Here is a 13,477-nt window from a genome sequence, read left to right as displayed (position 1 = left end):
AATCTGACCCAAACCTGTAGTGAGCCGGGTTGGTACGTGGGTTATAACTCATTTTGACAGCTGACAATCTTTCTAGTCAATGACATAATAAATATGATCATGAAATATCTTCGTAACCGGTCAAATAATCAATCTGAAAAGATATTATTTTTAATACTGATCAAACTAGGACAAAAAATAATTATTATCATAGGTCACAGTTAGGTCGATTTGTCCTTATTTTAACATCATAACATATTTTGTGAATATTCTTCAAAAAAATGTTCAACAAGCCACGATTAAAAACAAGAAACGAAAGATAATGATGGAAGACTTTGGATCGAGGTAGTGTTTGTCTAAAACATATTTAATCCTATTTTTTAATCTTTAACTCATCTCAACAACTATATTTGTATATAGCATTTCATAGAAAGGTTAACATATTCCCAACATCTTCAAACTGATGTGTTTGGGTGTTAAAAATGAAATATGTAATATATCAACATTAATTAGGTCGACACTAATAAAAGATATTGTGAGAACCTGAATAATTAAGCGCTTTAATCACACACTCTGAACCCCATTTAATTCACTGTGCCACGTCAAAACCCACTCTGCATGCGCCGGCCATGTGTCACTGAGGGAACGTCCAAAAAACGTTGGTGGAAAACAAGTGGCGTGCAGAGAATGGACGTTCGTCCTGCGGGAACGCTCTCTGCATTCTGCATGCGCTGACGCCATTCTGTCACGTCAGAAGCTTCTAAAAGCGGTAGTGGAAAACCAGGTGGCAGGGCGTGAGTTGCATGGCCGTTTGACGTGGGAGAGAAATGATTTCTCTGCAAAACACTTTCTCTCATTTCTGCATTCATCTTCTTCTCCACGAAACTCTGGCCATTTCTTTTCTCCATTTTCTCTCTAAACTCTTTTCATCTTCTCTCTAAGATCACTCACCACCAGCATCTCTACTTCCATTTCAGAAACCGTAGGATCATTCACGGTGTCTGGAGCTTTCGTTTGAACCGAACACGTTAGAATTCTGTAACTGGTAAGTTCTCATCTCTGCACTTCGTCCATTCAGTTAATGCGAACCAAAATTCTGGTTGCATGCGTGGGTTAGGGGTCTGATCTGTCTACGATTCTGGTGTATTAGATTAAGTGGAAATTGTTGAGTAAACTTCTGGATAGAAAGCTGTGAGAGAACGAGTGAAACCCTAGCAATTTGAAGTTCACTGCTAGACCAGGTAAGGGAAGCTTTAGTAATTTAATTTAATACTTGTTGATGTTTATGAAATGCCTGAAGTATACTGGATGTCTGAAATGTATGAAATGTTTGATGGTTTAAGCATGCGTGAACGAACTCTGTTGTTGTACTGGATGTATATTTGTAAGATTGGTTGCACTGTATGTTGAGAATGAAACGTATGATCTGGAATATGATTGAATTCTGTATGAGATGAAATGATAATATGAATTCTGTAATGTATGAGATTTATGGTGGAGAAAAATCATAAGTTATGAATCGTATGAAATCTGTAAAGTCATTGTAAACTGAAAAATCTGGAACAACATCATTTTCTCTGATTGAACAATTACGCTCGTCCTTGTACGGTCATATACCGTTCGTCTTCTCTAAATTTGAATTAGAGTTAAATTCTTTCTTTTGGAAAGTATTCTGTCTTAGAACGAGCGTCCCCATTTGAAATGCTAATTGAGTGTTCGTCCTAAGTGGCGTTCGGTCATAGACCGAACGTTCGTTTAAAAAAAAAAAAGATAAATGATAAATAGCGTTCGACCTTATGTCGAGCATGCGTCTTTGGTAGCGTTCGACCTCATGTCGAGCGTGCGTCTTTGGTAGCGTTCGACCTTATGTCGAGCGTGCGTCTTTGATAGCGTTCGACCTTATGTCGAGCGTTCGTCTTTGATAGCGTTCGACCTTATGTCGAGCGTTCGTCTTTGGTAGCGTTCGATCTTATGTCGAGCGTTCGTCTTAAACGGCGTACGGTATTCTACCAAGCGTTCGTCCGAAATAGCGCTCGGCCTTATAACGAGCGTCCGTTCTAAATCGCGCAAGGTCTCCTATCCAGCGATCGTGCAAATTGAATAATTATTGATTTTTGAAAGCGTTCGTCCTGATTCTAAATAGCGTTCGTCCCGATCACAAATAGCGTTCGTCCTGACTTCTAAATAGCGTTCGTCCCGATCTTAAATAGCGTTCGTTTATACAGTTAATTAACGTTCGTCTTTTTAAAGAAGTGTAACTAAGAATGAAAGTGTGATGTTGAGTGAATTATGAAGTGTGCGAACCATATATGAGATGAGATTATGATTTTGGAATTTGAACGAGCGTTCCAAGGAGGAACGTCTCTATGAATGATTATGATGAGTTGTAAAGTGTGACCATGGTAAAATCGCTGATGGCTGATCATCCTGATATTCCGTGAGTGCTCTTCTCATGTAGAGGAGAGTAGGTCATGCGTGGGAATGGCAGGAGGCCCTAGCCCTATTGAGTACTTTGAGGCTGATAGGGTTAACCTCGGTTGGCAGCTGATGAGGGTCCCAGTTACTACACCAACCGGGTGCATGAACGCCTGCGGTTACATGGATTCACACAGTCCGGACGGTCGGTCTTAGGAGAGTTTTGGATGAATTATATTATGCTTTGATGTATTGATGCATGTCTTGTGTGTTAAATTCGTATGTTAAATTGTATGTGATATGTATGAATTAAATTACCTAAGCTTACCCTTGCAATTCCTTGTGTTGTCTACTGTTGATGTACGTCCGTCTTGTCAATGCAATGATCATCCGTTGTGGATGTGAGCAGATGGAGAGGCGCCACTTGAGGCTATGCTGGAAGAAGAAAATTTGGAGGACGCCAACCTAGTCGAAGTGGAAGTTAAGGCCGAGCAGTAGATCGTTCGTTTTTGTAGTTGTTAATAGTTTTGTTTATGTTTTAGGACGTTCGGTTACTTATGTTGTAAAACCGTTCGTTGTTAGCGTTCGCTATTTTTGGGACTCGACGTTGTAACGCTGTACTCCTAGCCGTTCGGCTTGTGTTCTTGTTTAGCTGTAAAAACTGTTGACTGTTTACTGTTAATTGTAATTAATTCTAATTAATGGTAATTACTATTTATTGGGATGTTACATTTATTGGTATCAGAGCAGTTTTGTTCTTTAAAGGACGTGTAGGTTATGAGAAAGTACACTATGTTTTCGTTGTGTGCTTGTATTGTGTTTAATGAGTTATGGAATTATTTAACTCTTGAACATAACTAACGTACGTTTTTCTCTGTGTCCAGAGAATCACATGGCACCTAGGCTTCCTCCGCCACCTCAACCGAGTGAACCTGATGCTTCCAACAACTCTAGATTGTTGGAGAACGTCATTGAGAGACTCCAACAGCAAAATACCACCCTCATGGAGCAAAACGCCACTCTGATGCAGCAAAACCAAGCTGCTATGCAAGGTTTGGAGGCCTCGCGTGTTAATTCTGAAAACACGCAAAGGCAATTGATGGAGATTTTGGCTGCCACTAGAGGTGCGACTGGAGCTTCTTCTTCAAACGCCACTCAACATGCTACCCAACCTAATGCTGAATGGAGCTTGGAGAGTTTTCTTCAGCACCATCCATCCAAGTTCAGTGGCAAGTGTCTTCCGGATGAAGCGGACCAGTGGCTGAGAGACATGGAGAGAATTTTCAACGCCAAGAGATGTCCGGATGAAAACCGCTTGGCGTATACGGAGTACTTACTGACTGGAGAAGCCAGCCACTGGTGGGCGAGCGCCAGAGCCATTCTGACGGACGCTCACCAGCAGATTACTTGGGAAGTGTTCAGAAACAAATTCTATGAAGAGTACTTCCCTGACAGTGTCCGTTTTGCAAAGGAGGTTGAGTTTTTACAGCTGGTTCAGGGGGGGATGTCAGTCTCCGAATATACGAACAAGTTCAAACACTTGATTCGCTTCAATACAATGGCCACCAGTGAGGAGTGGCAGTGCAGAAAATTTGAGAACGGTCTACGCAGTGATCTGAAGGTTGTGGTTTCCAGTTTGTGTATCCGAACATTCCCTGCTATGGTGGAGAGGGCCAAGGTGTTGGAGAAGAACCTGGCAGAGGCGGAACGGCACAAGAAACAGCAAACAGTAAGGGGGCCGACTGTCTCAAGGGGAAATGTTAATCAGAGAGGATCCCCTTACGCTCGTCCAGCAGTCAACGCGAGTGGATCCCAAGCCTTGGCTACTGTCGGCCAGTCTGTACAGCCAAGGAGTGTGGCATGTTTCCAGTGTGGAGGACCACACCTGAGGTGGGCTTGTCCTCAACTGAATGGGGGAAAATACTGCACTAAATGCAGAAGGAATGGGCACTTGGAGAACGAGTGCTATGTGGGAGGACGTGCGGCAATGAGGCCGCCGAACGCTGGAAGAGCCCAACAAGGAAGAGGTGGACGTGCACAAGCTACAGGAAGAGTTTATGCAATTACGGGTGCTGAAGCTGCTCGATCAGGTACGCTCATCACCAGCACTTGCTTCTTGTTTGGAAAACCGTGTGTAGTGTTGTATGATTCGGGGGCAACTCATTCCTTCATCTCGAAGGCATGCGTTGAGAAACTGGGACTAGTGGAGAGTGAATTACAGTTCGACTTGGTGGTGTCAACCCCAGCGGCTGGTGGGATTAAGACGTCTACAGCTTGTGTGAGATGTCCAATAGAAGTTGAGGGGCGTAGATATAAGGTCAATCTCATTTGCTTACCCCTTCAAGACTTAGAAGTAATTTTGGGGATGGATTGGTTGGCTACAAATCGGATCCTCATTGATTGTGGAAAGAAGGAGTTGGTCTTCCCAGGTGAAGAAGAGGAGGAGTTATCTGTTGATCGCGGACAGTTAAGGAAGATATCATGGAAGGAGCGAGCTGTTTTCTGATCATGACGTATGAAGACAACGAAGTGGAGCGTTCGTCCAATGATGAGAGCAGTGGAGGACGAACGGTAGTGGATGACTTTCCGGACGTCTTTTCGGATGAAGTCCCTGGTCTACCTCCCATTCGTGAGGTCGAATTCACGATCGACCTGGTGACAACTGCTGCACCCATCTCGGTTCAACCTTATAGAATGGCACCCGCCGAGTTGGTAGAGCTTAAGAGGCAAATTGAGGAGTTGATGGATAAGAGGTTTATCAGGCCGAGTGTTTCACCATGGGGAGCACCTGTGTTGTTGGTCAAGAAGAAGGATGGCAGCTCTCGGCTCTGCATTGATTATAGGCAACTTAATAAGCTGACTATCAAGAACAAGTATCCACTTCCAAGGATAGACGACCTACTGGATCAGTTGCAAGGTGCGTGCGTGTTTTCAAAGATTGATCTGCGTTCGGGCTATCATCAAATTAGAGTGAAGGAGGGAGATATTCATAAGACAGCATTTCGGTCTCGTTATGGTCATTATGAATACGTGGTGATGCCCTTTGGAGTGACGAACGCACCTGCAATTTTCATGGACTACATGAACAGGATTTTCAGACCGTACCTGGACAAATTTGTAGTGGTGTTTATTGATGACATCCTTATCTATTCCAAGAGCCTTGAGGAGCATGAAGACCACTTGAGAATCGTGTTGAGCGTGTTGAGGGAGAAAGAATTGTATGCCAAGCGTTCAAAGTGTGAATTCTGGATGAAGGAAATCCAGTTCTTGGGGCACGTCGTTTCTGCAGGAGGTATTGCAGTGGATCCAGCCAAGGTGAAAGCAGTGCTGGATTGGGAGAGCCCACGTTCGGTCACAGAGGTTAGAAGCTTCGTGGGGCTCGCGGGCTACTATAGGCGGTTCATTGAGGGATTCTCTAAGATAGTAGCCCCTCTGACTTATCTCACCAGGAAGGATCAGCCGTTCGCATGGACTGATCGTTGTGAGGAGAGCTTCCAGGAATTGAAGAAGAAATTGACGAGCGCCCCAGTGTTAGTCATTCCAGACACGGCCAAACCTTTTGAGGTGTATTGTGATGCGTCGTATCAAGGTTTGGGTTGCGTATTGATGCAGGAAAGGAAAGTAGTGGCGTACGCTTCTAGACAGTTGAAGGTCCATGAGAAGAACTATCCCACACACGACTTAGAGCTGGCAGCAGTCATGTTTGCATTAAAAATCTGGAGGCATCATCTGTATGGAGCAACGTTTCAAGTCTTTAGTGATCACAAGAGTCTTAAGTATCTCTTTGATCAAAAGGAGCTGAATATGAGGCAAAGGAGGTGGCTAGAATTTTTGAAAGATTATGAATTTGAGTTACTTTACCATCCGGGAAAGGCTAACGTAGTAGCGGACGCACTAAGCAGGAAGTCGGTTCATGTTTCAGCTATGATGGTGAAAGAACTCAATCTAGTGGAGAGCTTTAGAGACCTAAAGTTGCAGTTCGAGTTGGAGCCGAACAGTATCAAATGCTGCACCTTTAGAATAACAAGTGATGTGTTCGACCGAATCTGGATGAAGCAACGTGAGGATGATGAGCTAGTGAAGATTTTAAGCGCGCTCGGTACGGATCAGGCCAAACATTTCAACGCTGGAACGGACGGTATGTTGCGTTACTTGGGTAGGACGTGCGTTCCTAATGATGGCGAGCTGAAGCGAATCATATTGGAGGAAGCACATCATAGTCGTCTTAACATTCATCCTGGTATGACTAAGATGTACCAAGATCTTCGGAGTTCGTTCTGGTGGCCTGGAATGAAGAGTGATGTCGCACGTTTTGTGGCATCATGTTTAACCTGTCAACGTGCCAAAGCGGAGTATCAAAGACCGGGCGGCTTACTACAACCTTTGGAGATTCCCGAATGGAAGTGGGACAGCATTTCAATGGACTTCGTGACTCACTTGCCTCGCACGGTCAAGAATCACGATTCTATTTGGGTAGTAGTGGATCGTCTAACGAAGAGTGCTCACTTCCTAGCGGTCAACTTGAAGATGTCTATGACCAACTTGGCCAAGCTCTACATCAAAGAGATCGTTCGTCTACATGGAGTACCGTCCAGCATCATTTCAGACCGAGACACGAGATTCACATCTCGTTTTTGGCAATCGTTGCAAGGAGAATTGGGAAGCAAGTTGCGAATGAGTTCTGCTTATCACCCTCAGACGGACGGCCAATCTGAGCAAACCATCCAAACGCTCGAGGACTTATTGAGGACGTGCGTCCTAGATCATATGGGAGTATGGGATGAAGTTTTGCCGCTCGTTGAATTCACGTATAACAACAGCTTTCAAGCGAGCATAGGAATGGCTCCGTTTGAAGCTCTCTATGGAAGGAAGTGTCGAACACCTTTGTGTTGGTTCCAAGAAGGCGAGAACGTTTTGACTGGACCAGAATTAATCCAGCAAACGACCGAGAAGGTGAAACTGATCCAAGAACGGTTAAAGACGTCTCAAAGCAGGCAGAAATCCTATGCTGATAAGAGGAGAAGACCCTTGGAGTTCGCTGCTGGAGATCATGTGTTTCTCAGGTTGAATCCAATCACTGGAGTGGGAAGAGTCCTTCGTCCAAAGAAGCTTTCACCCAAGTTCGTAGGGCCTTATCAAATTCTGAAGAAGATTGGATCAGTTGCGTATGAACTAGCTTTACCACCTCAACTGTCCAACCTACATCCAGTCTTTCACGTTTCTCAGCTCCGGAAGTATGTAGCCGATCCATCACACGTGCTGGAGTTGGAAGATGTCCAACTTCGCCCAGACCGAACGCTGGAGATACAACCAGTCTGCATTGAAGACAGCCGCACCAGACTCTACAAAGGAAAGGACGTTCGTCTTGTGAAAGTGGTGTGGGACGCGAAGACTGGCGACTCAACATGGGAGGTTGCAGAGGCCATGAAGGAGCTATACCCTCAATTGTTCCCTGGTAAGCCCTAGAATTTTCGAGGACGAAAATTTTTGTAGTTAGGGGGATTGTGAGAACCTGAATAATTAAGCGCTTTAATCACACACTCTGAACCCCATTTAATTCACTGTGCCACGTCAAAACCCACTCTGCATGCGCCGGCCATGTGTCACTGAGGGAACGTCCAAAAAACGTTGGTGGAAAACAAGTGGCGTGCAGAGAATGGACGTTCGTCCTGCGGGAACGCTCTCTGCATTCTGCATGCGCTGACGCCATTCTGTCACGTCAGAAGCTTCTAAAAGCGGTAGTGGAAAACCAGGTGGCAGGGCGTGAGTTGCATGGCCGTTTGACGTGGGAGAGAAATGATTTCTCTGCAAAACACTTTCTCTCATTTCTGCATTCATCTTCTTCTCCACGAAACTCTGGCCATTTCTTTTCTCCATTTTCTCTCTAAACTCTTTTCATCTTCTCTCTAAGATCACTCACCACCAGCATCTCTACTTCCATTTCAGAAACCGTAGGATCATTCACGGTGTCTGGAGCTTTCGTTTGAACCGAACACGTTAGAATTCTGTAACTGGTAAGTTCTCATCTCTGCACTTCGTCCATTCAGTTAATGCGAACCAAAATTCTGGTTGCATGCGTGGGTTAGGGGTCTGATCTGTCTACGATTCTGGTGTATTAGATTAAGTGGAAATTGTTGAGTAAACTTCTGGATAGAAAGCTGTGAGAGAACGAGTGAAACCCTAGCAATTTGAAGTTCACTGCTAGACCAGGTAAGGGAAGCTTTAGTAATTTAATTTAATACTTGTTGATGTTTATGAAATGCCTGAAGTATACTGGATGTCTGAAATGTATGAAATGTTTGATGGTTTAAGCATGCGTGAACGAACTCTGTTGTTGTACTGGATGTATATTTGTAAGATTGGTTGCACTGTATGTTGAGAATGAAACGTATGATCTGGAATATGATTGAATTCTGTATGAGATGAAATGATAATATGAATTCTGTAATGTATGAGATTTATGGTGGAGAAAAATCATAAGTTATGAATCGTATGAAATCTGTAAAGTCATTGTAAACTGAAAAATCTGGAACAACATCATTTTCTCTGATTGAACAATTACGCTCGTCCTTGTACGGTCATATACCGTTCGTCTTCTCTAAATTTGAATTAGAGTTAAATTCTTTCTTTTGGAAAGTATTCTGTCTTAGAACGAGCGTCCCCATTTGAAATGCTAATTGAGTGTTCGTCCTAAGTGGCGTTCGGTCATAGACCGAACGTTCGTTTAAAAAAAAAAAAGATAAATGATAAATAGCGTTCGACCTTATGTCGAGCATGCGTCTTTGGTAGCGTTCGACCTCATGTCGAGCGTGCGTCTTTGGTAGCGTTCGACCTTATGTCGAGCGTGCGTCTTTGATAGCGTTCGACCTTATGTCGAGCGTTCGTCTTTGATAGCGTTCGACCTTATGTCGAGCGTTCGTCTTTGGTAGCGTTCGATCTTATGTCGAGCGTTCGTCTTAAACGGCGTACGGTATTCTACCAAGCGTTCGTCCGAAATAGCGCTCGGCCTTATAACGAGCGTCCGTTCTAAATCGCGCAAGGTCTCCTATCCAGCGATCGTGCAAATTGAATAATTATTGATTTTTGAAAGCGTTCGTCCTGATTCTAAATAGCGTTCGTCCCGATCACAAATAGCGTTCGTCCTGACTTCTAAATAGCGTTCGTCCCGATCTTAAATAGCGTTCGTTTATACAGTTAATTAACGTTCGTCTTTTTAAAGAAGTGTAACTAAGAATGAAAGTGTGATGTTGAGTGAATTATGAAGTGTGCGAACCATATATGAGATGAGATTATGATTTTGGAATTTGAACGAGCGTTCCAAGGAGGAACGTCTCTATGAATGATTATGATGAGTTGTAAAGTGTGACCATGGTAAAATCGCTGATGGCTGATCATCCTGATATTCCGTGAGTGCTCTTCTCATGTAGAGGAGAGTAGGTCATGCGTGGGAATGGCAGGAGGCCCTAGCCCTATTGAGTACTTTGAGGCTGATAGGGTTAACCTCGGTTGGCAGCTGATGAGGGTCCCAGTTACTACACCAACCGGGTGCATGAACGCCTGCGGTTACATGGATTCACACAGTCCGGACGGTCGGTCTTAGGAGAGTTTTGGATGAATTATATTATGCTTTGATGTATTGATGCATGTCTTGTGTGTTAAATTCGTATGTTAAATTGTATGTGATATGTATGAATTAAATTACCTAAGCTTACCCTTGCAATTCCTTGTGTTGTCTACTGTTGATGTACGTCCGTCTTGTCAATGCAATGATCATCCGTTGTGGATGTGAGCAGATGGAGAGGCGCCACTTGAGGCTATGCTGGAAGAAGAAAATTTGGAGGACGCCAACCTAGTCGAAGTGGAAGTTAAGGCCGAGCAGTAGATCGTTCGTTTTTGTAGTTGTTAATAGTTTTGTTTATGTTTTAGGACGTTCGGTTACTTATGTTGTAAAACCGTTCGTTGTTAGCGTTCGCTATTTTTGGGACTCGACGTTGTAACGCTGTACTCCTAGCCGTTCGGCTTGTGTTCTTGTTTAGCTGTAAAAACTGTTGACTGTTTACTGTTAATTGTAATTAATTCTAATTAATGGTAATTACTATTTATTGGGATGTTACAGATATCCTCTGAAATCTTTAAATACAAAATAAAGAAGTAAATAATCGCATTTAATACGTATTAAATAACTAAATTATCGAATTTGTCGTGACTTTGAAATCAAAACATATTCCGTAAATGTCCTATGAACGGTGTTGGACGACTAAAAACAAGAAGCGAAAGACAGTGTTTGAAAACTTTGGAACAAGATAGTGTTTGTGGGAGCCGACCTCAACCCTACACTCCAAAACATATTTAATCCTATTTTTTAACTCACTTCAAAAACTATGTTTATAGTATTTTATAGAAGGTTGATTTAACTTATTCCCAACATCTTTCAAATTGAGGTGTTTGGGTGTTAAAAATGTATTGGAATGAGATATGTAATATGTCAACGTTAATTGTTGGTTCAAGTTAATCTTGAGTTTAACTTATTTTGTGATGACTTTGTGACAAAGAAAAAGGGATGAAAGAAAAAAAAGTTGTAGTTTTATATTTGTTATGACTTTATAATGAACCCAGCAAAAGTTATTCTCTCTTTTTATCTGTAGATATTGTATTTGGAATGTTCATTTTAATAAAAGAGCACTGAAGATTGTTTGTATTCGGTTTTTATACAGGTGATGCCCCACTTTATTCTTCTGGCTATGGTGTCCAACTACACACTACTGCGTTTCTTGGCATCCCTCGTTCTCCTCTCAGAACTTTAACTCAAACAAATAGAATCACATATATGCTAAATCCAAACACAAAAGAAAAAGGTGCAGAGAAAGAAAAGAAAAGAAAGCTTAGCTAACAGATAAAACGATTTCTTTTGTGTTAAGTGACATGCCCATATACCCTTTTTTTTTAACTCATGGATCGTGTTCAACAGAATGCAATTCCAATGCATGATCTCAACATAGCATTACAAAAGAATATGAAAAAAACCATTTTTGTTCCTCTTTTGAGTGCGATTGTTGTATATGGTTTCTTGTTTTCACTTTCAATGTTTCATGGTAGACAAGGTTTCAAAACATAGTCACGGTTTCATTTTAACACCCTAAAAACGTAGTCTTGTGGTGGAATCGTTGGTCGTGTTCTACTTTTTAAAACCTTATGAATGTTCAAGAAAAGAAAATGAAAAGCTTAATCAGTGGCAAAATATATGTATCGATATAAAGTCTACTAAGCCGGAGATCCTTTCATTATGAAAAAAAAAAAACAAAATTCTCAAAAGGAAACACTCATCTTCAGTGATCACATTCAGTGCTCTCACAAAACCACTGGAACATGAAATTGAAAAGGAAGAGAAGTGTCGCAAAACTTGCTGACCCTGAGGTGTTATTGATCTGCTAGCCTTCACTCAGTGGATGAGGTTGATGAAGGGCTTGGTTGAGATTCAGGTTCAGGTTGAGATTGAGCACCACAAGTGCAGTAGACTGAAGAAGAAGCAGAAGAAGAAGTGGTGCTTGGTTTGGCAAGATATGTGGGATTGTGGTCGCCAGCCATAATGACAACAACCTCAGGCTCTGAGTTTGTGTATAAGATCTTGGTCATTGGCTGTGATTTCATGTTTTCAGCTTCAGACGATGATGATGATGACTCAGGAGAAGAATCACGTTTTCTGTAGGAGCAAACAAGGATGACCAATGACACAGATATCAGAGCCAGCATTAATGCTAAGCCTCCAAACAAGTAAGGAATTGGTGACTTCCATATTTTAATTCCTGTAACACTTCCTGGTGGTGGTGGTGATGATGATGATACAGTGTTTATTGGCCTCATTTTTCTCTCTATGTTACTCTTCTCTCTCTCTCTGTGGATGGCAGTGAAATGAAGTGTGGTGGTGGCTCTGAAATTTATAGCAGAAATGATGAATTTTGATTTACAAAAGTACCCTTTTGGCATTATGGAAGATTCCCTTTTGTGCTTGGGTAGATGCTTCATGGAGATCATGTGATGAGGAGTGAAATAATTACATTATTTGTCTGTGATTTCAGAAGTGCGTGATATTATTATGGGATAAGTACTAAGATTATATATTACTGTTTAACAGTGTCTTATTGCTTCATGACAAACTTTGGTGTTGGCCAATGGATATGTCTGTGCTGCTGCTTTTCATTAGAAAATCTTTTGATTTATGTTTCTTTTGGTGTGATGTGAAATCAAAATCAAGTAAAATTTAGCATACAAATACTCCTCAACATGAATATGCTCTCAAATTCCTTCACAAGTAGAGCTGCTGATATTGTATCTTTCGAAATCTAAGAATTTTACTGCAGTGAGTAGTAATTAAACGAGTTTAACTAAATTAAAGAAATGAAAGAAAATGAAAAAGAGAGAAAGAAAATTTGCCAAAAGCAATAAAATTTCACCACAGTTTTTTCCTATTGTCTTTTCCTACTCACATGCAAGCCATGTTTTATTTTTCTATAAATGGTTGACAGTGCTTCTTTAGCCAAATTATGGTTAATGGCACTGCAACTCCTCATGTGAAGAGTCTGGTAATTTATTTTTATGTTTGGATCAAAAATAAAAAAACTTGTGTAATTATGATCATCCGATCAATCAGTTATAGAATGAATGATTCCAACAACGAAACAATATATAAACTAATATATCATTTTATTACATATGGTTTTGTTGTTGGATGGTCAATCGCTTGATCTATGAGTGATTGAACTATTATACCGTATAATCCAAAAGATATTTTCATTTTGTAATGTATTAATATTTGTTATCAGATTGAAATTGGCTTTCAGATTTCAGTCCAAACCCAATCCAAATCAGTGATATTCTGTGTACTGAACGATGACACAAGCTCGCGATGCTAGTTACAGAGTTGACGTAAACAGAACATCCTCTTGAACTGATGGTGAATGTTTGTGTGGCCAATAATCATGCGAAAAATCGAGAAAAACAAGAACAGTTCATGAATTTGGCAAAAACAAGGGCCAGAATGTGGTCCAAGTTGTAAGAATGACACTGTTTTGCTTCTTCCCTGAAG

The 13,477-nt window shown here is 41.7% G+C and overlaps 2 protein-coding genes across 2 annotated transcripts; one reads left to right on the top strand and one right to left on the bottom strand.

Moving 5' to 3' along the window:
- The first annotated feature begins 4,054 nt into the window (after nt 1-4,054).
- Nucleotides 4,055-4,900, top strand: LOC128195650 (uncharacterized). The gene has a single exon (XM_052873978.1). It carries the CDS (start codon nt 4,055-4,057, stop codon nt 4,898-4,900), a length of 846 nt encoding a protein of 281 aa, XP_052729938.1.
- Nucleotides 4,901-11,620: 6,720 nt separating this feature from the next.
- LOC108328490 (protein GLUTAMINE DUMPER 4) lies at nt 11,621-12,450 on the bottom strand. Its single transcript, XM_017562364.2, has one exon. The coding sequence runs from the start codon at nt 12,424-12,426 to the stop codon at nt 11,830-11,832; it is 597 nt and encodes a 198-aa protein (XP_017417853.1). The 5' UTR covers nt 12,427-12,450; the 3' UTR covers nt 11,621-11,829.
- Nucleotides 12,451-13,477: the final 1,027 nt, after the last annotated feature.

This window comes from Vigna angularis, chromosome 2, assembly GCF_016808095.1.
Source record: "Vigna angularis cultivar LongXiaoDou No.4 chromosome 2, ASM1680809v1, whole genome shotgun sequence".
NCBI lineage: Eukaryota > Viridiplantae > Streptophyta > Magnoliopsida > Fabales > Fabaceae > Vigna > Vigna angularis.
The sequence above is the reverse complement of the archived record's forward strand: the minus strand, read 5'-3'. Positions and strand labels throughout refer to the sequence as shown.

Bases quoted from the DNA above. Each gene is read 5' to 3' on its own strand.
- LOC108328490 (XM_017562364.2), bottom strand. From the start codon at position 12,426: ATGATCTCCATGAAGCATCTACCCAAGCACAAAAGGGAATCTTCCATA.
- LOC128195650 (XM_052873978.1), top strand. From the start codon at position 4,055: ATGGTGGAGAGGGCCAAGGTGTTGGAGAAGAACCTGGCAGAGGCGGAA.